Consider the following 27,998-nt stretch of genomic DNA (forward strand, 5'->3'; position numbering starts at 1 on the left):
TACTGTAATTACAGTCGTTTGAACAGGCTGCCCTGCATCAAGTAGGAATCACAACCTAAAGGATTGACACTATATAATGTCATCATATAGCTGCATACATCTAGAACAGTGAAACCAGCCAGGCCAGACACTGGCTCTGTGTACAGGAGAAAAGGAGAGAGAAGGAGAAACAGGATTAGGAGGGGGTAGAGGAGTATCGGCTGGCATCCCAAACTCTGTCTCCTGACTTCAGAGCAGGACCGTTTTTGAGAGCAAGGGAGGAGGGAGAGAAAAGAAGAGAAGACATGACCAAAACAGGTATTCTCAGCACAGAGTGGAGGGGGTAGATTGTTTTTGGCATCCGTGGGGCATGCTTTATTATACAGTATGCCAGATAAACTTGTATTATCCCTGACTTTATCATTACATAGTAGTTGAACGAGGGTGGGGTACCCGATTCTGTCTAATTTAAATGCTTATTGAACCCTGATCCTCATTGATATTTTTTTTGTTTATAACCTATAACGTTTGCATAAAATCTATATTTTTATTGTAAACTTATGATAAAACATTAAACCTGTTTCACATATAACAGTGACATTATTTACTGTGAATAACATACTTAAAACATTGCTTTACTAAATATTTTCCACAAATCCTACTGAACAATGTATAACAGAGAAGGCTTATGCTTCATGACTACTTGCATTCATATGAAATCTCATATTTATTTCTCGGTAGAGTGATTCTACTTGGTATATTCCATGTTACCTACACATTTCGCCACTAAAGAAATCACGGTAGTTACATAGTAAGCTGGGAAAGTATGTGTTGCAATGTCAGTCAGACTGTTGCTTATGCTGACTACCACTTTAAAGACAATATACTGTTGACGGTAGTAAAACAAAAAAACACACAACAAAGACTAAGTAAAACACACAACAAAGACTAAGTAATGCCTCTGAAAGCTTTGTCAGAACGGAATTCCTATTGATCCCTGAACTCAATTCCACTTCCCTTCCCGATGCTAAGGAATTCTTCTCACCAAAATAAAGTGCCAGGGCGCCTACCAGGGAATCTGTGAGAGGGATGTACCATAAGAAGATGGGGGAGGGAGGGGACAGAGGAGGGAGGGAGGAGACTGCAGATGAGAGAGAGGCAGGGAGGAGGGCAGAGAGGAAACCCTCTCTCATGATGCCCCTGCTTTTCTTCCCGTGCCCCCTGCACAAGCTAGCATTCCTACCCTGGGACGGCACAGAGCTCCAGCACTACTCCACTCTACTCTACAGAGATCATACTCCACTCTACAGAAATCATATTCTTCTCTGATCTACCCAGCTCCTGTTGATTATATCTGATGGTGTGCCTGCAAGAGGTACGACTCAGGATCACTCACCTCCACCAACCTCTGTCCTCCGACCCAGCCCATCTCCACTTATCCCACCAGGTCATCACTCCTCTACAGCCCAGTCCTATCTCCACTTATCCCACCAGGTCAACACACCTCTACGGCCCGTTCCAATCCACCCTCCACCATTCCATCAGTCTCTGAGGTGAAGACTCTTATGGGAAGCAGCTAGGACCCTCTTCCTCAGTACTGACAGCCATCACCATCTGTAGCACGAAAAGGTAATTTACCACCACATCACCCTCGATGGGACACACAAACATAGGAAGGACACTTCAAACTAGATCAGGAAACTTGTGGAAATGGACCAGAGTCTTAATTTGTCCCTTTTCATATGTGTACTCAAGGCTAACAGGACTCACACAGCTGTCACTCAGTGAGTGTGTGTGAGGGTTTTATAGAGGTATTCTATTAACATCTGTCTCTTGTATTCATACTATATAGTTGCTGGGTCACTAAAGCATCATACCCAGTGTCTCTGTCTTTTACTAGTTGAGACAGCATTGACATGGCGCTGGTCCATAGCAGTGAGGTATCTGTCACAGAGAAGAGTGTAGGGACGATTTATGGGGGTCCTGGTGTGTGTTAGTCTCACTCTCTCTCTCAACACTGACTCATCCAGCCAGCCAGCAGCTCCAGAGACAAATATATTTTAACAAACGACTCCACTGTTCCGCTGTATAAGATGACATGGGTCTCTTAGAGCAGTAAATGTCCTTATATTAAACAAATTTCATGAAGGTTATTCGTACAGATACAACACCATTTTAAATCTACAATAATTTACAAGACAACGACAAGGCATCAGATTGGATGGCTTGACATAAGATTGCTTACATGAAATATCAAAAACAGGATCATTAACAAATACAAGACTTTCACCAATTCGGCATTAAATGACATGACAGATGTGTACCTTTTTCATCTCTTTGTTTACCTGTTTACCATAGTCTCATGACCATGGCTGGATGTAGCCTTTTGGGGGCCATAGTTGAGATTTGGTTGGGGAGCCCCACCCATCAAGAGGGCAAAAATGTTTAGTTGCCCCTCTTTTGATGGAGGAGAGAAAAATGCATGTTTTAAAGTTTATTTCCTGCAGTTCTACACATTTTGCCATGACTTATGTTAATGATATGTGAGTGAGAGTGACTAACAAAATCAGTAGGAGACTCCTTCAGGTGTACTTCCTGATAATGAGCATACTTTGCTGTGCAGCTAGAAATAGAGATACTATTGATAAGAAAGACTGTTATAACACTGATGCTACCCTATTGCACAACATTCCATGGTCTGACACACCCCTGTTTATTAGAAGAACTGTTGAAAAGTGAAGAGATAACTCCAGGAAACATCAAGACACACCTGGTCTCTGTTTTGCATGCTACTGATTATCACCTCACTCTCTACCTCATGAAAAGATGAAATCCAATTTGATAATCCTAAGAACCACAGTAAATATAAATGTACTTCCCGAAGGCAAAGCATTTAGCAACTCAACTTTAGAATCAAACTAGAATAATGTACAATACCTGCAATGAACATTTTATTTTATAACAAAACTTTAATGCAGGTACTATAATTGATAATCAAACATCAATAGTCTTCCCCTCCGGCAACAGGCTGGTGTCTGGGCTGAGCGACCCAGTGTAACACTGTGCAGTTAAAACAATAGCTCATAACAGGGCTGTGGGTCTGTGTACAGTTAGATGAAAAGGCAGACCTCCATGTAAGGTAGCAGATGATCTGGCTAGCTGCGTGGCGTCTGGTGGGGTGAGACGGTGACTGATATATGGCTCGCCAGTCCTCAGGGCTTGCTGGTGGCTCGCTGCTCTATAAGTAGCAGTCGTGTGGCAGGTGACTAACCCACTCTGTGATTTAGGAAGTATTTCTCCCCCCGTCTCCCGCTGCCTCCCCCCAACTCACCCAGGGGGTCTGTACCCACCCCACACCTGCCCCTCCATGGCTAAACTAAGTCAGTTAATAGTCAATGTGTTTGGAGAGGAGGGCCATTTAGACCTCAAACAGTTGATGTCTCATATACACAGATACAGTTTATTAGGTACACCCATCTAGTACCGGTTCGGACCCCCCTTTGCCTCCAGAACAACCTGAATTCTTCAGGGCATGGAAACGTTGCTCAATTGGCATCAAGGGACCTAAAGTATGCAAGGAAAATACTCCCCACACCATTACACCACCGACACCAGCCTGTACCGTTGACACCAGACAGAATGGATCCATGGACTCCTGCTGCTTACGCCAAATTCTGACTCTGCCATCAGCATGACGCAACAGGAACCAGGAGATTTTTTCCACTCCTTAATTGTCCAGTGTTGGTGATCACGTGCCCACTGGAGGCACTTCTTCTTGTTTTTAGCTGATATGAGTGGAACCCGGTCTGGTCATCTGCTGCAATAGCCCATCCGTGACAAGGACCGACGAGTTGTGCGTTCTGACATGTCGTTCTGCACATCACTGTTGTACTGCGCCGTTATTTGCCTGTTTGTGGCACGCCTGTTAGCTTTCACGATTCTTGTCATTCTCCTTCGACCTCTCATCAACGAGCTGTTTTCGCCAACAGGACCGCCACTGACTGGATGTTTTTTGTTTGTCGCACCGTTCTCGGTAAACTCTAGACACTGTCGTTTCTGAGATACTGGAACCGGCGCGCGTGGAACCAACCATCATACCACGCTCCAAGTCACTTAGGTCACTTGTTTTACCCATTTTAATGTTAATTTCAACAGTAACTGAATGCATCAATGCCTGTCTGCCTGCTTTATATAGCAAGCCACAAACCATTTTCATGAACGGGGTGTACCTAATAAACTGTATATATACTTTACTATTCCCCTCTTTCTCTCTATTCAATCTTTCTTTCTCTCACGTTTCAGGCCACCTACTAAAAAACTGTGGAGTGTTTTTGTCAGATAAAAGGCCCACCTGGCATCCATGTTAAAACCAAAACAACGATTGAGCACCTGCCTTATGTCAGGGTGGGGGTCGCATCCTTACCCAACCTCTTTGTTCTCCAATGGTACACCAAGCAGTGTGCTGGGACTTCATAGAGAGAGGTGGGAGGAGGGGGATTTTATGTTTTCTTAATATGTCTCTGAAGTTGTGCCACTTTTACTAAGCTGTCACTGCACAGTATATGCATTCGGGACTGTTATTGATGAGGATATTTTGTTCTCCCCCACAATGAAATCGGGGAGGGGACTGTGGATTTGTCTCCGTCTGTTAGTAAGTTAGTATGTTCGTTTGTACGTTAGTCACACACGATATCTCAGACAGCACTGGCCCGATTTTGACGAAACTTGGGTGAATGATGCGTCTTGCCACAGAGATCTGGCATTAAAAACTTTCATAGATTGGCCAGATGGTGGCGCTATAACAATAGATTGAAAATGCTAACTTTGAAAGGTCACGCGCCTCACCCCATTTGACCTAAAATATGAAATTCAGTGCATAGGTCCCTCTCCTCACAAGGAACAGATTTGCCTCAGGGGCCCATAAGGTCGGCCATGATGGATTTTCCGCCATTTTAATTTCGTGACAAACACTTAACGCTACTCTCCTGTGTTGTGTCTTCACTATGGATTAAATGATATATGACATGCTATTTTATCAAATCAATTCACTGTAATTAATATTACCTGATTAAACTAATCATGTAAATGTAATTAACTAGGATGTCGGGGCACCACGGAAAAATGTTTATAGAGTTCAACTGGCTAACAAGTTGAATCAGCAATACTAAATTTGGTTTAATTATTTATTTACTAAATACCTAAATAATCACACAGAATTACATATACATAGGATGGATCATACATTGATTACTAATTATGTCATAGAAGAAAACATCCCTAGCGAATGAAACGATATGACGGCTGGTTAGACAATGAAAGGGGGTTGGGTTTGAATGAAAGAGCGGGAAGACTGAGGAACAATAGGATTGGGTCTCTATCGGACCTTATGAAGCTATGCTATCGTAAATACAGAATCTTATGCATTCTAAATAACCGCCCATTCGGAAAAGGAAAATGCAAGAAATATATTTACTCTGAGCTGCTCTTCGATAGATTGGTCGAAGATGGAAGGCTGGGTTGCCCAGCAGAGATCTCCCTTGTCCTTTGAAGAATATTTCTGGGCGGATACGTTGTAGTCTGTTGTCGTGTGGTAGAATGGATACGTTGTAGTACCCTGTCGTTCTGAAGAGATTGTCCGTCCTTTCCTAGGCCACGCACATTTACAGCTGCTGATAACTCGAAGTGTAGGATGTATCACTTCTTTAGTGAATAAGAGTTCAAAGTTCATACCAAGTTGCCATACTCAGCTCATGCTATATTCTGGCTGGTGTAGTTGAAATTCATCCGTCCAGCGTGGCGATCGTCACCTCCACGTTGAAATTAGCCCTTTTAAATGTATGGACACCAGTCCTCATGTCGTCGGGAACATAAGTTAATTTTGTTAGGTTGCAGTTGATATTAGCCCTTTTAAACATATGGACATCAGTCCACACGTCATCGGGAACACAAGGTTGACTTTCGTCAACGGGCTTCTGTAGTGAGGTCAGAGGAAGGAGTGTTTCATATTTCTCAACCAATGTCTGTTCACTTGCGCGTGGCCACTGAATGATCATAGTTTACTCAATGAAAACAATTCTCTCATTTAGAATCTAAAATTACATTTAATCTTTTCACAAATAGTTTCATATTTACACATTTAAATTGCACAACAATTCCACGTGAATCTGATGACTAAAATGTGTAGACTTTCCAAGATACAATTTATGTCGTCCTATCATCAGATATAATGTCCTAGACAACAACTGATCTGACATCATATTCTTTAAGTACCAACGGACACATTCAAATGGTTGGATTATAGAAAGATTGTTCTTTTCCCCAACCTTTTGATGTTACCATACTCTCTCTGTGTTAACAAAGGGCTTTCCAATAGTCCATTCTGTAGGGTGGAGAGAAAAATGGGGAAAGGTATTTATGGGGGGTCATAAACTTCTTCCAACAGGGCAATGTCATGACACCTGGCACCGAAAGACCGCTCTGCACGAAACTTGATGTGGCATCTATGGACAAAGTTCTCTCAATGCAATATTTTCCAGACTAGTACCTAAAACAACATGGCCGCTATTGACCAATAAACACTCACATGGTTGTGGTCTGGCACATAAATGCATAAATATCAGTCAAGGATATTCGTATTGTAACAAAATTTGGCACACATGTTGCAAACACTGTCAAGACTCAACATTCGTGGGGGGTGACATGTTTACTGTTGCCTTATTATAATGTGAATTTGGCAGAGGCTTGTATGAATTCATTTAAAATCCAAACTGTGCCATACGGTGGCATGGTACAGTATGTTTTGTTTCTACAGTTGTCGAGACAGTCCTTAAAAATCCAGGTCAAGGACTACATAAAAATATAAATAAATATTTTGTTCACTAATTTTACCAGATTTGTCCATGTCTGCCACCTTAAAGAGGCACATATGGTAACATAGACACAGGACATTGCACTCCTCTATTTCCCAACCAGACATGGTGTATACCACCCGACAAAACAAACCCTTTTAGCTAATAATACGAAGTTTATGCATTAGGCATATCACTTCTTCATTATGACTTCAAAAGTTTCATCTAAACAGAGCATGGCCTGGAATCTCTCAGTGTAAACTAACTTACTTACTTACTCTGATTGTCTGAAGTTTTTCAAGATGCTGTGGTAAAGTCGTAGTCATATACAGTACCAGTCAAAAGTATGGACACACCTACTCATTCAAGGGTTTTTCTTTATTTTTACTATTTTCTACATTGTAGAATAATAGTGAAGATATCAAAACTATGAAATAACACAAATGGAATCATGTTGTAACCAAAAAAGTGTTAAACAAATAAAAATATATTTGAAATTTGAGATTCTTCAAAGTAGCCACCCTTTGCCTAAATGAAAGCTTTGCACACTCTTGGCATTCTCTCAACAAGCAGCATGAGGTAGTCACCTGGAATGCGTTTCAATTAACAGGTGTGCCTTGTTAAAAGTTAATTTGTGGAATTTCTTTCCTTCTTAATGTGTTTGAGCCAATCAGTTGTGTTGTGACAAGGTAGGGGGGTATACAGAAGATAGCCCTATTTGGTAAAATACCAAGTCCATATTATGGCAAGAACAGCTCAAATAAGCAAAGAGAAACGACAGTCCATCATTACTTTAAGACATGAATGTCAGTCAATCGGAAACATTTCAAGAACTTTGAAAGTTTCTTCAAGTGCAGTCGCAAAAACCATCAAGCGCTATGATGAAACTGCCTCTCATGAGGACCGCCACAGGAATGGAAGACCCAGAGTTATCTCTACTGCAGAGGATAAGTTCATTAGAGTTAACTGCACATCAGATTGCATCCCAAATTAATGCTTCATGGAGTTCAAGTAACAGACACATCTCAACATCAACTATTAAGTATGCCACACCTCCAGGCTGTGTAGGGGCTATTTGAAAAAGAAGGAGAGTGATGGAGTGCTGCATCAGATGACTTGGCCTCCACAATCCCCCGACCTCAACCCAATTGAGATTGTTTGGGATGAGTTGGACCGCAGGGTGAAGGAAAAGCAGCCAACAAGCGCTCAGAATATGTGGGAACTCCTTCAAGCCTGTTCTAAAACAATTCCAGGTGACTACCTCATGAAGCTGGTTGAGAGGCAAAGGCAAAGGGTGGCTATTTTGAAGAATCTAAAATCTAAAATATATTTTGATTTGTTTATACTTTTTTGGTTACTATATGATTCCATTTGTGTTATTTCATAGTTTTGATGTCTTCACTACTTTTCTACAATGTAGAAAATAGTAAAACTATGAAAAACCTTTGTTACGTTACAGCCTTATTCAAAATTTATTTTATTTTTTTAAAATCCTTATCAATCTACACACTATACCCCATAATGACAAATGTATTTAAAAAAATATCTGAAATATCACATTTACAGAAGTATTCAGACCCTTTACTCTGTACTTTGTTTAAGCACCTATGGCAGCGATTACAGCCTTGAGTATTCTTGGGTATGATGCTACAAGCTTAGCACACCTGTATTTGGGGAGTTTCTCCCATTCTTCTCTGTAGATCCTCTCAAGCTCTGTCAGGTTGGATGGGGAGCTTCGCCGCACAGCTTTTTTCATGTCTCTCCAGAGATGTTTGAATTGGTTCAAGTCCGGGCTCTGGCTGGGCCACTCAAGGACATTCAGAGACTTGTCCCGACTTGTCTAGTTCTTGTGCCTGATTTCCTCCATATTTGATGCTTGGCATTCAGGCCAAAGAGTTCAATCTTGTTTTCATCAGACCAGAGATTCTTGTTTCTCATGGTCTGAAAGTCCTTTAAGTGGCTTTTGGCAAACTCCAAGCGGGCTGTCATGTGCCTTTTACTGAGGATTGGCTTTCGTCCGGCCACTCTACCATAAAGGCCTGATTGGTGGAGTGCTTCAGAGATGGTTGTCCTTCTTCACAGAAGAACTCTGGAGCTTTGTCAGAGTGACCATCGGGTTCTTGGTCACCTCTCTGACCAAGGCCCTTCTCCCCGATTGCTCAGTTTGGCTGGACGACCAGCTCTAGGAAGAGTCTTGGTGGTTCCAAACTTCTTCCATTTAAGAATGATGGAGACCTCTGTGTTGTTGGGGATCTTCAATGCTGCAGAAATGTTTTGGTACCCTTCCCCAGATCTGTGCCTCGACACATTCCTGTCTTGGAGCTCTACGGACAATTCCTTCAACCTCATGGCTTGGTTTTTGCTCTGACATGCACTGTCAACTGTGGGACCTTATATAAACAGGTGTGTGCCTTTACAAATCATGTCCAATCAATTGAATTTACCAAGGGTGGTCACCAATCAAGTTGTAGAAACATCTCAAGGATGATCAATGGAAACAGAATGCACATGAGCTCAATTTCGAGTCTCATAGCAAAGCGTCTGAATACTAATACACTAATATACTGTTTTTTATTTAGGATACATTTGCAAAAATAACTTAAACCGGTTTTCGCTTTGTCAGTATGGGGTATTGTGTGTAGAATGATGAGAATTATTTGTTTTATGTATATATACATTTTAGAATTATGCTGTAATGTAACAAATTGTGTAAAAAGGGAAGGGGTCTGAATACTTCCATAATGCACTGTATATACTGTGTATATATACGGTGCCTTCAGAAAGTATTCATACCCCTTGAATTATTCCTCACTTTGTTCAGTTACAGCCTGAATTCAAAATGGTTTAAGTAGATTTTTTTCTCTCAACCATCTACACACAATATGCCATAATTACAAAGTAAAAACATGTTTTTAGAAATTTTTGCAAATTTCATGAAAATGAAATACAGAAATATCTCATTAACATCAGTTACATCTCATTTACTCCCCTGAGTCAATGCATTTTATAATCACCTTTGACAGCGATTACAACTGTCAGTCTTTCTGGTTAAGTCTCGAAGAGCTTTGCACACCTGGGTTGTACAATGTTTGCACATTATTCTTTTTTAAATTCTTCTAGCTCTGTCAAGCTGGTTGTTGATCATTGCTAGACAGCCATTTCCAAGTCTTGCCATAGATTTTCAAACTGATTTAAGTCAAAACTATAACTAGGCCATTCAATGTGGTCTTAATAAGCCTCTTGTGTTTTAGGTTATTGTCCTGCTGAAAGGTGAATTCATCTCCCAGTGTCTGGTGGAAAGCAAACTGAATCATGTTTTCCTCTAGGATTTTGCCTGTGCTTAGCTCCATTCCATGGAGTCCTTAATGATTACAAGCATACCCATAACATGAGTCAGCCACCACTATGCTTGAAAATATGGAGAGTGGTTCTCAGTAATGTGTTTTATTGGATTTGCCCCAAACATAACATTTTGCATTCAGGAAAAAAAGTGAATTGCTTTGCCACATTTTTTAAATGTATTTATGTGCAGGCATCCTTATTTTCCCTCTGTCAATTACGTTAGTATTGTGGAGTAACTACAATGTTGTTGAGCCAACTTTCTCCTATCACAGCCATTACATTTTGCAACTGTTTTAAACTCACAATTGGCCTCATGATGAAATCTCTGAGAGGATTCCTTCCTCTCTGGCAACTGAGTTAGGAAGGACGCCTGTATCTTTGTAATGACTGGTATTGATACACCATCCAATGTGTAATTAATAACTTCACCATGCTCAAAGGGATATTCAATGTCTGTTAATGTTTTTGCGAAAGTTTGGAAACCTCCCTGGTCTTTGTGGTTGAATCTGTGTTTGAAATTCACTGCTCGACTGAGGGACCTTTCAAATAATTGTGGGGTACAGAGATGAGGTTGTCTTTCAAAGAGAATGTTAAACATTATTTTTGCACACAGAGTCCATGCAACTTATTATGTGACCTTTCCTGCAGTCAAATGACCAATCGCCCTCTAGTGGCATCATGGGTGGAATGCTATTCTTTTTTAAAAAATAATTTCATAATTAATCAACATTATAATTTATTTTCAGCGGAAATCCGGTGTTTCTATGTCAAACGGTTTTGTTATATTTCAGTGTTCTGCGATGTGTAGAAAGTGTAATATTGGGACACAAACTCAAAATGTAATACATTCCAACTCTATATCTGACATGGTACAGGTGTCTTCTTTTTCTTAAGCCCATAACCATGTGTGTGAGGTGTATACTTTTGTTTCAAAGTAGATTTGTTTAAGACTACCAATAAACACTGTGTGATTTAGCCCACAGCAGTAAAAAGGTTAAGATAACTTTTACTCCTAAACTTATTTAGGCTTGCCGTAACATAGGGGTTGAATACTTCTTTACTCAAGACATTTCAGCTTTTCATTTTTTATTAATTAGTAAAAAATTCTAAAAACATTATTTCACTTTGACATGATGGGGTATTGTGTGTAGGCCAGTGACAAATGTTGTTTTATTCAGGCTGAAACACAACAACATGTGGAAAAAGTCAAGGGGTGTGAATACTATCTGAAGGCATAGTATTTGATATATTGTTGTCTTCTATGGGGACAGAGAGGGTATGCGTCACTGATCAGACCAGGCCCCCAGTGTCCACTCTGGAGCGTGGAGCTCTGCTGGTTGGCTACTGGTCTACCCTAGAAAGCCTATGTAAATTACGACGAACAGAACAGCCCCAAAAAATTATAATATTTATGACTGTTTTGGCCTTTAAAATGTGTTTATTATGATCAAGCACGATCCCCATAGTGAATTATTTTAAAGATCGCTACGAATTGAGATATGTCATTTTATAGTGATCCATTCTGACTACTACATTTATGACTCACAACCTGGATTCGGTCTTATGCAGCAAAACTTGAAATTGTGTTTTTTACATTGGATAAAAGTAAAGACTCACAATGATATATCATACACTGCATTTGAGGAACAATGGGAAAGTAATTCTGCTTTGAAAGTTGAAACTCACTTGAGAAAATGGCCTTTGAATGTTTTGGTATCTAGTGAAGAGCTCTTCTTTGTCTACACCCATTCAGCATCGTTCACACCCTCTTAAGCTTTAGCCCCACCCATCTCGTGTCGCTCTCGGAGCGCACACTTGTCATCACACAGGACCACGTGCTGACACAGACCAATCACGACCGGTAGACTGGGTTGACTATCTCAGGCAGGATGAAAACGTTTACATCGACCTTTGCTAGTTACGACCACTTTCACCATGATCTTCAGCAATTTTTTTGGTGCCATTCAGCAATATGGCGTGCTTCAAATTCAAATACTTGTGGCTTCATGCGCCATTGGGAGTTTTCCCTAGGAATATGTCGATGACGCCAGTGATATCACTATCTACTGGTTTTAATGTCTACGGATCAGACTAGTGATGAGAGCAGTAAAGGGACAATGTGTAAATCAACACTGCCCCTGTTGTTCCTGTCTGTGGATAGGATTATGGTGAGGGAGGTGGCAGAGGGGTTTGTGATGGGAAGGGGTTGGAAAGAATAGAGGATAGAGGGGTTGATGTTCTACACCTGCTTCTACACCTGCATTGCTTGCTGTTTGGGGTTTTAGGCTGGGTTTCTGTACAGCACTTTGTGACATCAGCTGATGTAAGAAGGGCTATATAAATACATTCGATTTGATTTAATGATGTTTTGGAATAAGACTGATTTCTCTCAGTCTTTTCAGTGTGAGGCAATCATTTTAAACGGAAACTCAGGATAGTTCTACATAGATATGTAGTCTCATATAGTTCAGTAAGGTAGATTGTCCAATTATGATACTACTCCTGCGGGAGTTCCTTGCGGGAGCTCCTTGTAGATAGTTCATCCTTTATCCAGTCTTCAATGCTCTGAGGTTGTGGGTTTGGTTTTTCAAATTAGTCATCACTTGTTAAATGGCACTGGTTAAGGCAGAAAAAAGTCCTACAGTCAGTGTTTTACAAGACAGCTATAAGTTGTAGAGATCAGTCCCAAGAATGGAGTGGTTGATCTCCAGCTGGAAAATCACTAACTGCCCTCTAAGGCAATGCTTTGAGCCCAGGCAGAGAAAAGGAGAGGAGAGGCACCGGACAGGATTTATTGCTGTAGTGTTGCTTCCTTCCCTGGCTTGCTTTGAGAGAAAACACTGCATTCATTCTGGTGGCTTTTTCAGCCCTGCTGCTGTTACAGCTACTGGGTCTGTACCTGCCCTTAATTAGGACATCAGTTACCACCACACATTATTGATGCAGTTTGCTAGCCATGTCATCTCTATGGACTATAGCCTGGTTGCTCTCCAGCCCAGGTCCAGTCAATGTCCATGTATATAAAGACTACTGTAAATACTACTACACTGAACCACAGGTTGTCCATATCACTCGGTGTGTCCTTCTTGTTATTTGCTGATGTTCTGGGTTCCTGATCCATTCTCTATCTATAGGCTACTCCACTAAAGGCCCCTATGGTATGAGTTCACAGGCATCACAGCCACTTTTCCAAACCTCTCTAGCCCTGTGTTTACAGTATGTTCACTAAATGTAGTCCAACCTCACTTAATGCAAAGTGTGTAGGCCTACTGTCCAACCTCAAACCCCATCTCTAAACATACAGGATACTCTCACTCTCTTTTTGTTAACAATAACTATCTTTATAGACTTCAATACAGACCCCAGACTCTCGCTATGCCAATGCAGCCTATTGTTTCATTTGCCTATCCTCTCTCAAATCAAATCTAAGCTTATTGGTCACTTAAACAGATTTGCAGGTGTTATGGCAGGTGCGGTGAACACTGATCTTACTAGCTCCAACAGTACAGTAGAATGTCAGGAAATACAATACAAATACACCAATAACCAAAAATAGAATCAAGACAAAACAATCCCAGTTAAAGTTACTAAACAACAGTATATAAAACAGAACATGAGGTGACAAGAGTTCAATGACTCTATATACTGTACATGGGGCATTAGTCTCAAGGTGCAGGGCTGAGTACCGGGCAGGTAGCCGGCTAGTGATGGCTGTTCAACAGGCTGATGGCCTTGTGATAGAAGCGGTTTCTCAGTCTCTCAGTCTCAGCTCTGTACTGTCTCTATCTGCTAGATGGTAGCAGAGGGAACAGACTGTGGCTTGAATGGCTGAGGTTCTTAATGATCTTCTTGGCCTTCCTTTGACATTGAGTGCTGTAAATGTTCTGGAAGGAAGGCAGTGTGCCCTCTGGAGAGCCATGCTGTTCAAGGCGGTGCAGTTGCTGTACCAGGCGGTGATGCAGCCCGACAGAATGCTCTCAATGTGGCATCTGGTGAAGTTCGTGAGGGTCTTAGGGGCATGCTGAATTTCTTTGGCCGCTTGAAGTTGAAGAGGCTCTGTTGTGCCTTCCTCATCCCGGTGTGTGTGTTGTGGGACCATTTCAGGTCCTCAGTGATATGCACACCAAGGAACTTGAAGCTTTTGACCCTCTACACTGCAGCCTTGTTGATGTGGATGGGGGCATGCTCCCTCTTCAGTCTCCTGTATGATCAGCTCCTTTGTTTGTTTTTATGTTGAGTGAGAGATTATTTTCCTGGCACTACTCCGCCAGGGCTCTAAACCTCRTCATTGTTGGTAATCAGGCCTACCACTGTCATGTCGTCTGCAAACTTGATGATTGAGTTGGAGATGTGCATGGCCACGCAGTCATGGGTGAACAGGGAGTACATGAGGGGACTGGGCACACAGCCCTGTCGGGACCCATTTTGTGGATCAGTGTGGCGGAGGTGTTGACCTTCACCACCTGGGGGGCGGCCTGTCAGGAATTTCAGGACACAGTTTTACAGGGCGGGGTTCAGACCTAGGGCACCGAACTTAATGATGAGCTTGGAGGGTACTATGATGTTTAAGGTTGAGCTGTAGTCTATGAACAGCATTCTTACATGCACTACAAGGCCAAAAGTATATGGACACCCCATCAAATTTGTGGATTTGGCTATTTCAGCCACATCTGTTGCTGACAGACGTATAACATCGAGCACACAGCCATGCAATCTCCATATGTAACAGTATAACTTCACGTCCGTCCCCTCGCCCATACCCAGGGACCCTCTGCACACATCAACAACAGTTACCCACGAAGCGTCGTTACCCATCGCTCCACAAAGGCCGCGGCCCTTGCAGAGCAAGGGGAACCACTACTTCAAGTCTCAGAGCAAGTGACGTCACCGACTGAAAGGCTGCTAGCGCGCACTACCGCTACCTAGCTAGCCATTTCACATCGGTTACACATAGACAAACATTGTCAGTCGAATGGCCCGTACCGAAGATCTCAGTGACTTTTAACGTAGCACCGTCATAGGATGCCACCTTTCGAACAAGTCAATTCGGCAAATTTCTGCCCTGCTAGTGCTGCCCCTGTAAGTGCTGTTATTGTGAAGTGGAAATGTCTAGGAAATGTTCACGGCTCAGCCGCAAAGTGGTAGGCCACACAAGATCACAGAACGGGACCAGTGAGTGCTAAAGCGTGTAGCTCGTAAATGTTGTGTCCTCGGTTGCAACACTTCCCAACCAAATTCCCAATTGCCTCTGGAAGCAACAGCAGCACAAGAACTGTTCGTCGGAGCTTAATGAAATCGGTTTCCATGTCCGAACAGCCACACACAAGCCTAAAATCACCATGCGCAATGCCAAGTGTCGGTTGGGGTAGTGTTAAGCTTGCCGCCATTGGACTCTTCACGCTTCACCATCTGGCAGTCCGACAGACGAATCTGGGTTTGGCGGATGCCAGGAGAACGCTACCTGCCCAAATGCATAGTGCCAACTGTAAAGTTTGGTGGATGAAGAATAATGGTCTGGGGCTGTTTTTCATGGTTTGGGCTAGGCCCCTTAGTTCCAGTGAAGAGAAAGCTTAACGCTACTGCATAGAATTACATTTTAGATGATTCTGTACTTCCAAATTTGTGGCAACAGTTTGGGGAAGGCCCTTTTCTGTTTCAGCATGACAATTCCCCTGTGCACAAATCGAGGTCCATACAGAAATGGTTTGCCGAGATCAAGTGTGGAAGAACTTGACTGGCCTGCACAGAGGCCTGACCTCAACCCCATTGAACACCTTTGGGATGAATTGGAACACCGACTGCGAGCCAGGCCTAATTGCCCAACCTCACTAATGCTCTTGTAGCTGAATGGAAGTCCCCGTGGAAAACCTTCACAGAAGAGTGGCTGTTCTAGCAGCAAAGGGGGGACCAACACCATATTAATGCCTATGATTTTGGAATGAGATGTTTGACGAGCATATGTCCACATACTTATGGCCATGTAGTGTAGGTATTCCTCTTTTCCAGATGGGATAGGGCAGTGTGCAGTGCGATGGCGACTGTGTCATCCGTGGATCTATTGGGGCTGTATGCAAATTACAGTTGGTCTAGGATGTTGGGTAAGGTGGAGGTGATATGATCCTTAACTAGCCTCTCAAAGCACTTCATTATGACAGAAGTAAGTGCTACGAGGCGATAGTGGTGACAGCAGACTGGGGTAGGGAGAGATTGAATATGTCCGTAAACACCCCAGCCAGCGGGTCTGCGCATGCACTGAGGATGCGGCTTGGGATGCAGTCCGGGCCGGCAGCCTTGCGAGGGTTAAAGTGTTCTACTCACATTGGCTACAGAGATTGGGGCTGATTTTACCTTTATAATCCATGATTATCTGTAGTCCCTGCCACATCTGTCTCGTGTCTGAGCCATTGAACTGCGACTCCACTTTGTCCCTATAACGTCTTTTTCCTCTTTGATTGACTTACGGAGGTCATAGCTGGTCTGTTTGTACTAGTCCATGTTCCCAGTCACCTTACTGTGGTTAAATACGGTGGCAGTTGTGTAGCATGGATTCCAATCAGGCCAACGTTGAGTAGTCCTTACCACGGGTGCTTCCTTCTGTAACGTCCCCTGTGCTCTGATCAATGTCAGAGACATATCTGAGTGGTATGCTATGCCCAGTGTGTGCAGTGTTAGATACCTCATTGCCAAAGTGTCCATTACTCAGAGACAGATAGTATAAACCAATATGACAGCTATGACGGTGGTCAGTGGGTACAGTGTATTACAGTAAATCCCTATTTATTACTGGGCACCCAGGAATGGAATAGAACAATCTCAAATGTGACGGCAAAGATGGGCAGCTACTGTACCAAGTGGTTACCTGTACAAATTACTGGACATTCTCTCTAAACTTTTTCTGTTGAAGTAATGACACATACGCAAGACTGTTTGTTATTTAACATGTTTTTCCAGGGGAAAAAAGAGCATCCCTCCCCTTTGTATTTGAACCAAATATTTTCACTTTTTGTTAACAACTCCTCTTCACCTCCACCCTTCCTCATTTTCCTTTATTTTTCATCAATATCAAATTAGGCCTCTTCCCAACAAGGAGCTCTTAAATTCCATGATCTATAATACTTGCAAAGGGATTTCATTCATTGAGTTCAGAGATAAGTCATTGTTAGACAATATTACATAGATTTTTATAGTGCCATGGGGTCCTTTAAAAAAAATCACAGCCAGAACATGCCTTTCTACATCCAACTGTCATCAAAGCTTTGGGTAGCGATCAGATAATGTGTTTACAGCGAGCCACAAAGAACTGAGGAGGAGCTAGACTAGAGGAAGGGAGTGAGAGCCTGGCCTTCACAATGGCATGTAGGACTTAAAACAGTCGTTTTCCTACCAGGCTGGTCTGACAAAAGGGTTTCCTCACCTGTTTACAACACAACCTATTGGCTGTGTAGCCTAGCTGGCCAACATTGCAATATTAGTATCAATATGAGGCCAGACGTTTACATACAGTAGTGTTGTGTTTAGTTAGTCAACACAAGTTATGGTATGTTCAGATGAACTTTGCTCAAAGTGGTGAGGTCATCTTTTGTTAAAGTTCGTCATTCTGTGTCTTGAGCCTTCTAGTAAGTCTGTTGTTTTCACCTCATATATTGTTACTCTGTAGGCTATATTTCCTTGTGCTGTCACATGCATGCTGTTCTAGTTGACTGTTAACTTTCTGATCGCTTTAGACCTGCACCCTTAAGTCACTCTTGATATTTCTGACTGTTTATTTCTCAGACTTCAAATCAAATCTAATTGTATTTGTCACATGCGCCGAATGCAACAGGTGTAGGTAGACCTTACCGTGAAATGCTTACTTACGAGCCCTTAACCAACAATGCAGTATTTTTAAAAAAGTTAGCTAAAGGAAAAGTAATAACACTATAAAAATAACAATAATGAGGATATTTGCAAGGGGTACCGGTACAGAGTCGATGTGCAGGGTAGGGGTTAGCAGTGGTGGAAAAAGTATCCAATTGTCATACTTGAGTAAAAGTAAAGATACCATAAAATGACTCAAGTAAAAGTGAAAGTCACCCAGTAAAATACTACTTGAGTAAAAGTCTAAAAGTATTTGGTTTTAAATGTAGTTAATTATCAAAGTAAATGTAATCGCTAAAATATACTTAAGTATCAAAAGTAAAAGTATATATCATTTCAAATTCCTTATATTAAGCAAACCAGACAGCACCATTTTCTTGGTTTTTATTTACTTACGGATAGCCAGCGGCACACTCCAACACTGAGACATAATTTACAAACAAAGCATTTGTGTTTAGTGAGTCCGCCAGATCAGAGACAGTAGGGATGACCAGGGATGTTCTCTTGATAAGTGTGTGAATTGGACCATTTCCCTGTCCTGCTAAGCATTCATAATGTAACGAATACTTTTGTGTGGCAGGACAAAATGTAAGCAGTAAAAAGTATATTATTTTATTTAGGAATGTAGTGAAGTAAAATAAAAAGTTGTCAAAAATATAAATAGTAAAGTAAATTACAGATACCCCCAAAAAACTACTTAAGTACTATTTTAAAGTATTTTTACTTAAGTACTTTACACCACTGCTGGTTAGTCAAGGATATTGAGGTCGTATGTACATGTAGGTAGGGGTAAAGTGACTATGCATAGATAATAAACAGAGAGTAGCAGCAGCATGTGAAGAGTGTGAAGGAATTTGATTTGATTTGATTTAACCTTTATTTAACTAGGCAAGTCAGTTAAGAACACATTCTTATTTACAATGATGGCCTACCAAAAGGCAAAAAGCCTCCTGCAGAAACAGGGGCTGGGATAAAAAAAAATATATATATATATATATATATATATATATAAATATAGGACAAACTCACATCACGACAAGAATGTGTGGAATGTGAATGTATGTGTGTTTGTGTGTGTAGCGTCAATATGCTTGTGTGTGTGTTGGAGTGTCAGTGTGTGGTTAGTCAGGGAGTGTACACTGAGCCTGTGCAAGAGAGTCAGTGCAAAAAATAAGAATAGATAAGAATAAAATAAGGGGGTCAATGCAAATAGTCTGGGTAGCCATTTGATTAACTGATCAGCAGTCTTATGACTTGGGGGTAGCAGCTGTTAAAGAGCCTTTTGGTCCCAGAGCCTTTTGCCATGCGGTAGCAGAGAGAACAGTCTATTTTTTGGTCCTTCCTCTGACACCGCCTGGTATAGAGGTCCTGGATGGCAGGGAGCTGGGCCCCAGTGATGTACTGAGCCATACTCACTACCCTCTGTAGCATCTTGCGGTCGGATGCCAAGCAGTTGCTATACAAAGTGGTGATTCAACCAGTCAGGATGCTCTTGATGGTGCAGCTCTAGAACTTTTTGAGGATTTGAGGACCCATGCCAAATCTTTTCAGCCTCCTGTGGGTGAATAGGCGTTGTCGTGCCCTCCTTACGACTGTGTTGGTGAGTTTGGACCATGATAGGTCCTTAGTGATGTCGACACCAAGGAACTTGAAGCTCTCAACCTTCTCCACTACAGCCCCGTCGATTTGAATGGGGGTGTGCTCTGCCCTCCCTTTCCTGTAGTCCAGGAACAGCTCTTTTGTCTTGCTCATGTTGAGGGAGAGGTTGTTGCCCTGGCACCACACTGCCAGGTCTCTGACCTCCTCCCTATAGGCTGTCTCATCGTGGCCACGCAGTCGTGGGTCAACAGGGAGTACAGGAGGTGAGTAAGCATGCACCCCTGAGGGGCCCCCGTGTTGAGGGTCAGCGTGGCTGAGGTGTTGTTTCCTACCCTCGTCAGGAAGTCCAGGATCCAGTTGCAGAGGGAGCTATTCAGTCACAGGGTCCTTAGTTGTGCGGTAGTCAATGAACAGCATTCTCATTTAGGTGTTCCTTTTGTCCAGGTGGGAAAGGGCAGTGTGGACTGCAATAGAGATTGCGTCATCTGTGGATCTGTTGGGGCGCTATGCGAATTGGAGACTTGATCTTATTTGACTGTTTTTTAGTTGTTGTTCCCAGACAGAGTTGGCATGGTCGCTCAGAGGAGGATAATAAGGGTGAGAGGTAGAAGCAGGAGCACGGGGGTACAGACCCATCACAGGAGCAGTAATTAGTCTGTCAGTCTGTCTGGATACTCACACACAGGCTGGTGGGAACGGAATCTTAGCTACGCTGAGAATCGGAACAGAGCAGAGGTTGCAGAGGGCTGAGCGGTCTCAGTCTATGTCTCCTTTCCTCAACTTCCTGTTCTTATTCTCAGAGGAAGCAATCCCAAACAATATGATTTCTTAAAGAAAGCCACTCAAAAGGGACCTCTCTTAAGGGTTGTAATTTGGCTAACTCTAGAGCTAGAGATGTACTGCCAAACCTCTCACCTTTATTTAACTAGGCAAGTCAGTTACAGGTTTTCCCAATTGCTAAAACACAATTTTGCAAACTAGGCTGGTTTTATCAAAATACTTAACACAATTCACAAAACCACACACCCAAACTGCAAAATACCTCATATATCCTGCAAAATGAAGCACTGCAACCAAAACTACATATAGCATTATCAAAATCAAACGTTTGCACGAAATGGCACACACTTAATTCATATGACCAGATTTTTGTCTAACCAACTACACACTGTTGGGCATAATGAAAAGCACTCTCATCTTTAGTATGCTTTGCCATAATACTAAAATAGTTAAAATTGTAGAAAATTCTTCAGATGCACAGAAATATTTGCAGATACACACACATGCTGTTGAAACATTTAATTTTTCACCAAACAAGTCAGTGCAACATATGCACAGCAGATATATTTACATTGGACTGAACAAAAATATGCTCACAAAAAAACAGTAAACTGAAAAAGAAAATTGCAGAAAAAATGTGCAGAAAAAATATATAGAARAAAAGAGGCAAGAAAAATAATTAGGCAGCATCTTGCCGCACAGCTGGGTCTGGCCACAACGCCTCGTCCACATCACAGCTGGGTCTGGCCACAACGCCTCGTCCACATCACAGCTGGGTCTGGCCACAACGCCTCGTCCACATCACAGCTCGGGTCTGGCCACAACGCCTCGTCCACATCACAGCTGGGTCTGGCACAACGCCTCGTTCCACATCACAGCTGGGTCTGGCCACAATGCCTCGTCCACATCACAGGCAATATCTTCCCTTGCCAGACATTGAGGGAAGAAGCGCCTTGAGTGCCTTATCCATCCCTGAATCGCACCCACATCAATCTCATCACATGCCTCTTCCATAGCCTGCACAAGAGGCATGCGCACAAAGGGCTGCCGGTCGTATACCTTCCACCGCCATGCCGAAAATAACTCTTCTATGGGGTTCAGAAATGGTGAGTATGGTGGGAGGTATTGCACGAGAAATGGTGGGTGGTCAGCAAACCAGTTTTGGACTGGGGCTGCACGATGAAAGCTCACCTTGTCCCATACTACAACGACCGGGTTCTTTGATGGTCTGCATCATTCATACGCTCTGGTGGTATGAGAATGTTGTGGAGTCTGTCCAGAAATGTGAGAATATGGGCTGTGTTGTATGGTCCAAGGTTGGCATGACGGTAGAGGACACCATGCGTATTGGAGATGGCAGCGCACATTGTGATGTTCCCACCACGTTGGCCAGGAACATCTATAATGGCTCTGTGACCAATGATGTTTCTCCCCCTTCTTCTGGTCTTTGCTAGGTTGAACCCAGCCTCATCTATAAAGATTAACTCATGTGGGATTGCATGAGCATCCATTTCCAGTACTTCCTGAAAACAAAGAACAAAAGCAGTCAATATGGTGTTATCCAGTACACTGGGAAACAATGTTGCGTGTAGTGTACTACAGTCAATATTGTACTTACATCTACATATGCTCGTCTGACCTCTTTGTTTCTTTGAGAGTTTCTCTCAAACGGCACCTTATAAAGTTGTTTCATTCTGATTTGGTTTCGCTTGAGAATGCGAGCCAATGTGGACAGACTGACTCTTTGAATGTTGTTGAATATGGTGTTGTCTTGGATGATGTGGCTTTGAATTTCTCTGATTAATCTGATTTCATTATTTTCCAAAACCAAGTTTACAATGGCAGCTTCCTGTACTCCAGTGAACATTTGGCCCCTTCCTCTACCATGGTTGCATCTCTCAGTCCTTTAGAAAAACAAAAAAACAAAAATATAGGGCTTGGACAATGCAGCCTAAAGATATTTCCCCCACAGTAGAGTAAATTCTACAGGAAATTTGTGCAGTTAGTGTATGACATCAGCCATTCATGAAGTAAACAGGTGTCACCCAACTGATACCCTATGACATGGGGTGTACTACATAGTGTGAAAGAAATTTTGGTTACATACCTGTACTCCAGTCTAAATGTCCGGATGACACAGGCGACAGTAAAACGTCTCAAGTTGGTCTGCACTCTCTGTCCAACCTCTCTCATTGTCAGCCCATGGTTGATGACATGATCAACTAAGGCTGCTCTGATTTCATTTGAAAGATGTTGTCTTCCTTGGCCATGAACTCCTCTACCAGCTCTACTCCTACCTCTCACTCTTCCTCCCCCTCTCATTGTCATTCTCACCCTCCCTCTTCCTCTTCCTCTCTCTGCAACGGCTTCCATTGTTGTTGTAAAACAAAAGGTGCTCACCTGTGGTCTTTTCATAGTGCTTACTTCCTGATTGAAGTGGTAACAATTAACCATTGAGGTGTTTGGCCAGGTGGCACATGTATTGGCCAATTAGCTCATGTAGTGTAATTTTGAATGGCAGTGTTTTGAAATGGCAAACATGTGACTGTATGTCAGATTGTTGTGTCTTATGCAGAGAACCGTGTGCAGTGCATTTAAAAAGTGCCATTTTGAATTGCAAAATGTGTGTAAAGCAGAAAATGTGTTTAGACTTTTGGAGACTTGAGAAGAGGTTTTGCTCTCTGTGTGTCAGTTTAAATAATTGTGCTGTGCATGTCATTTTAGTGTGTTAGCAATTTGAAAAAACTGTAAGAACAAATTCTTATTTACAATGACAGCCTACCCCAGCCAAACCTGGACGATGTGTGTGTGTGTGTGTGTGTGTGTGTGTGTGTGTGTGTGTGTGTGTGTGTGTGTGTGTGTGTGTGTGTGTGTGTGTGTGTGTGTGTGTGTGTGTGTGTGTGTGTGTGTGTGTGTGTGTATGTGTGTGTGTGGTGTGGGTGTGTGTGGTGTGTGTGTGTGTGTGTGTGGGTGTGTTGTGTGTGTGTGTGTGTGTGTGTGTGTGTGTGTGTGTGTGTGTGTTGCCTACTTTATTTTCACCTGTTGAATAATTGTAGTAAAATTCAGATCAGTTCACTTATGTGCGTACTTCGATGATTGGGGTGTTCATGACACCATAAAAGTGGTCTGCTGAGATGCCTTATAGGGACAGAAGAAACACGCAAAGTCTCACTCATACTCGGTCAGGGGGCAACGGACACAACACCACACACCACCACACACACACACACACACACACACACACACACACACACACACACACAACACACACCACACACACACACACACACACACACACACACACACACACACACACACACACTGATACAAATCACAGGAGGAGTGGAACGGAGAGACGAGCGAGTGAACATCAAAGGCTTCAATTAACCGGTACAAACATGGTGACCAATGACCGTTGCTGTGCTCTGGACAATATGAAGGAGATGTTGGAGATTGTAGGGTTAGGTCAGGGGCACAGAATTCCATTCCATTTCTAACATTCGGGGCCACTAGCTCCTAGCCTTGTCCTGCCCTATGGCTCCTCACCCTTTCTGTCTGGTTATAATGTGTCAGTGTCAGGAATAGTAACACAAACATCCAACTACTGTATATCATTTCTCAGAAACAACCTCACTATTTACTTTGAAATGCCCTTAAATATACAGTATGTTTGTGTGTGTCGTGGGAAAAGAGTCCTTCTCAGGCATTTGTGTCGTGTCCAGTCTCCAGGCCAATCACAGGCTATTTATACATGCATACCATGCCACTCACACACACTAGTCATTTTATCTCCTTTCTTTTCTCTCCCTATTTTCTTTCTTCTTCACTCGCTATCTCTTCTCCGTTCTCTCCCTCCCTCCTTGACCCATCTCTTTCTCTCCCTTTACCCTCACCCTGACTGTCTTTCTTTCTCTCTCCCTCTTCTCCTCTCTCAGGTGTGTGCCAGTGACCAGTGAGCAGTAGTGATGGGGGACTGGAGTCTCCTGGGGAACTTCCTGGAGGAGGTTCAGGAACATTCCACGTCAGTGGGGAAGGTGTGGCTCACCGTCCTCTTCATCTTCAGGATCCTGGTCCTGGGCACGGCTGCAGAGTCCTCCTGGGGAGACGAGCAGAGTGACTTCCTGTGCGACACCCAGCAGCCCGGTTGTACCAACGTCTGTTATGACCAGGCGTTTCCTATCGCACACATCCGCTACTGGGTTCTACAGATTATCTTCGTATCCACGCCATCACTGATCTACATGGGCCACGCCATGCACATCGTGCGGAGGGATGAGAAACGAAGGAGGAGGGAGCAGGAGAAGAGGGAGGAGATGGAGGAGAGAGGAGAGGGGGGGTGCGTATCAGGGGAGAAGGCATACCTCCAGCAGAGGGATTGTGGGAAGGTGCTGGAGGCGTCAGGGCAGGTTCGCCTGCGGGGAGCGCTGTTATCCACATACATTCTGAGCATTCTGATCCGCACAGTGATGGAGGTGACCTTCATCGTGGTCCAATACATGATCTATGGAGTCTTCCTCAGGGCTCTGTACCATTGCAAGGCCTGGCCCTGCCCCAACCCAGTCAACTGCTACATGTCCAGGCCCACAGAGAAGAACGTGTTCATCGTCTTCATGCTGGTGGTGTCTGGTGTCTCCCTGCTCCTCTCTGTGGTTGAGCTCTACCACCTGGCCTACAGGCGTATCAGGAAGTGCAAGCGCACCCATGCCGCCCTCAAGAACCGCACCCATAACGCTGTGGCCATTGCCGTCTCCAAGGACCCCGACACCCCGCTCCATCACAACTCCCCGGGCTGCACCCCTCCCCCTGACTTCAGCCAGTGCCTGGCATCGTCGGATACGATGACCCCCATGAACCCGATGACCTCCATGCCTTCTCACCCCTTCAACAACAGGATGGCACACCAGCAGAACTCCGTCAACATGGCCACCGAGCGCCATCATTCCCATGACGACCTGGAAGGGGAGGGAGGATTCCTGAGAATGAGCTATACCCAGATGCCAGGGGAGATGCCCAACGAGTGCTCCGCACCAACCCTGCTGCACGCCAGCTACCTGAAAGACAAACGCCGCTTCAGCAAGACCAGCGGTACCAGCAGCCGGGTCCGACCAGATGACTTGGCCGTGTAGAACCAGACCGACAGAGAACGAAAGAGGGGCTGAGAAAGAGAGGAGGGAGCAGACAGGACTTTCAGACACAGCAGGAGTAAGGCCCTGACTAGAGGAGATTGGAGCAGGCTGGGTCTATAGACCCAGAGACAGAACTGGAGCAGGTACACTACCGGTCAAAAGTTTTAGAACACCTACTCATTCAAGGGTTTTTCTATATTTGTACTATTTTCTACATTTTAGAATAATAGTGAAGACATCAACACTATGAAATAACACATATGGAATCATGTAGTAACTAAAAAAGTGTTAAACAAATCCAATTATATTTTATATTTGAGATTATTCAAATAGACACCCTTTGCCTTGATGACAGTTTTGCACATTCTTGGCATTCTCTCAACCAGCTTCACCTGGAATGCTTTTCCAACAGTCTTGAAGGAGTTCCTATTTGAAGAATTTGTTTAACACTTTTTTGGTTACTACATGATTCCATTTGTGTTATTTCATAGTGTTGATGTCTTCACTATTATTCTACAATGTAGAAAATAGTAAAAATATAGAAAAACCCTTGAATGAGTAGGTGTTCAAAAACTTTTTACCAGTAGTGTAATACAGACTGGGGCTAAAGATGGATGTGTTGGCAAACTCCAAGTGGATCCATTCAGAAGGCACCAGGCTGGCCATACAAACCCAGGAGCAGCAGCCCAAAACGTCGGAAACTGTGGAGGATTGTCTGGTCTACAGCTCCAAGAGCATCACAGGAAGAGAGACCTTGGGGTCTGTAAGCTCACTGGGAGTGGGCTGAGTGAATCTTGAGAGCTTCTGCATATTGGACTGAGCTTTAAGATTGTGACCGTTGGGAGAACTGATGTTTTTTGTTAGAGCAATAAGAGCCTGGCCAAGCTTGAAACGTGGACATGATAACTGTGATCATATATTGATCTTGATGCGAAAGAGAAATACACCTTTTAAATCACAATTTGGGAAAAGCCTTGAAATAACAGATAATTGCACATTGTATGTTTTGATGTTTTATAGATCAGAGAATTACAGTAGATCTTTCTTTAAAGTCTAAGAATAGTGTACATTAAGCTTGCATATTCAGTGTGCCAAAAACTGTCTCACTGTATACCCAGCCGCTGATTATAATAACACAAACATGTACATGCTTGCAAATGGAAACACACACGCACAGAGACGCGCACACGCACACGCCCACACACACACACACTGCTGTCAGAGGAGGAAAAAACCCTACATTCAGGGGTCTGACCAAAGAGTGTTGTCCCCTGATCCCTGCGATCCAGTGATGGAGGCTATCTGCAGCAGTTTGGAAAATTAAATTGGGACACAGATCTCTGCAATGCAATCCATTGTGCACCATATCAGCTTCAAATATAGCAGGAGCAACTGTTTTCTCTGTGTTTAATCCTGATTGCAGACACTGCATTCGGAAAGTATTCAGACCACTTACATTTTTTCCACATTTTGTTACGTTATAGCCTTATTCTAAAATGGATTCAATAATTTTTTTCCCCTCATCAATCTATGCACAATACCCCATAATGACAAAGCAAAAACGTTTTTTTAAAAATGTTTGCAACCATTTTTTTACTGAAATATTACATTTCAGACCTTTTAGTATTCAGACCCTTTACTCAGTACTTTGTTGAAGCACCTTTGGATGCGATTACAGCTTCAAGTCTTCTTGGATATGATGCTAAAAGCTTGGCACACTTGTATTTGGGAAGCTTCTCCCATTCTTCTCTGCAGATCCTCTCAAGCTCTGTCAGGTTGGATGGGGAACATCGCTGCACAGCTATTTTCAGGACTCTTCAGAGATGTTCGATCGGGTTCAAGTCCGGGCTCTGGCTGGGCCACTCAAGGACATTTAGAGACTTGTCCCGAAACCACTCCTGCGTTATCTTGGCTTTGTGCTTAGGGTCGTTGTCCTGTTGGAAGGAGAACCTTCACCGCAGTCTGAGGTTCTGAGCGCTCTGGAGCAGGTTTTCTTCAAGGATCTGTCTGTACTTTGTTCCGTTCATCTATCCCTCGATCCTGACTGGTCTCCCAGTCGTCTCTGTCGCTGAAAAACATCCCCACAGCGTGATGCGGCCACCACCATGCTTCACCGTAGTGATGGTGCCAGGTTTCCTCCAGAAGTTACACTTCAGGCCAAAGAGAATCTCATGGTCTTAGAGTCCTTTAGGTGGCTTTTGGCAAACTCCAAGCGGGCTGTCATGTGCCTTTTGCTTTGGAGTGGCTTCCGTCTGGCCACTCTACCATATCGGCCTGATTGGTGGAGTGCTGCAGAGATGGTTGCCCTTCTGAAAGGTTCTCCCATATCCACAGAGGAACTCTGGAGCTCTGTCAGAGTGACCATCGGCATCTTGGTCACCTCTCTGACCAAGGCCCTTCTTCCCCGATTCCTCAGTTTGGCCTGGCAGCAAGCTCTAGGAAGAGTCTTGGTTGTTCCAAACTTCTT

At 43.2% G+C, this 27,998-nt stretch overlaps 2 protein-coding genes across 2 annotated transcripts in view; both read left to right on the forward strand.

Moving 5' to 3' along the window:
• The window catches only part of LOC111959806 (potassium voltage-gated channel subfamily E member 2), a 367,483-nt gene that overhangs the window by 83,503 nt on the left and 255,982 nt on the right, over positions 1-27,998 (forward strand). The window lies entirely within an intron of this gene.
• Positions 1,229-27,988, forward strand: LOC111959379 (gap junction alpha-5 protein-like). The gene is made up of 2 exons (XM_023980886.2): positions 1,229-1,608; positions 24,341-27,988. Exon 2 carries the CDS (start codon positions 24,371-24,373, stop codon positions 25,529-25,531), a length of 1,161 nt encoding a protein of 386 aa, XP_023836654.1. The 5' UTR covers positions 1,229-1,608; positions 24,341-24,370; the 3' UTR covers positions 25,532-27,988.

The sequence above is a fragment of the Salvelinus sp. IW2-2015 genome, linkage group LG36 (assembly GCF_002910315.2).
Source record: "Salvelinus sp. IW2-2015 linkage group LG36, ASM291031v2, whole genome shotgun sequence".
Taxonomy (NCBI): domain Eukaryota; kingdom Metazoa; phylum Chordata; class Actinopteri; order Salmoniformes; family Salmonidae; genus Salvelinus; species Salvelinus sp. IW2-2015.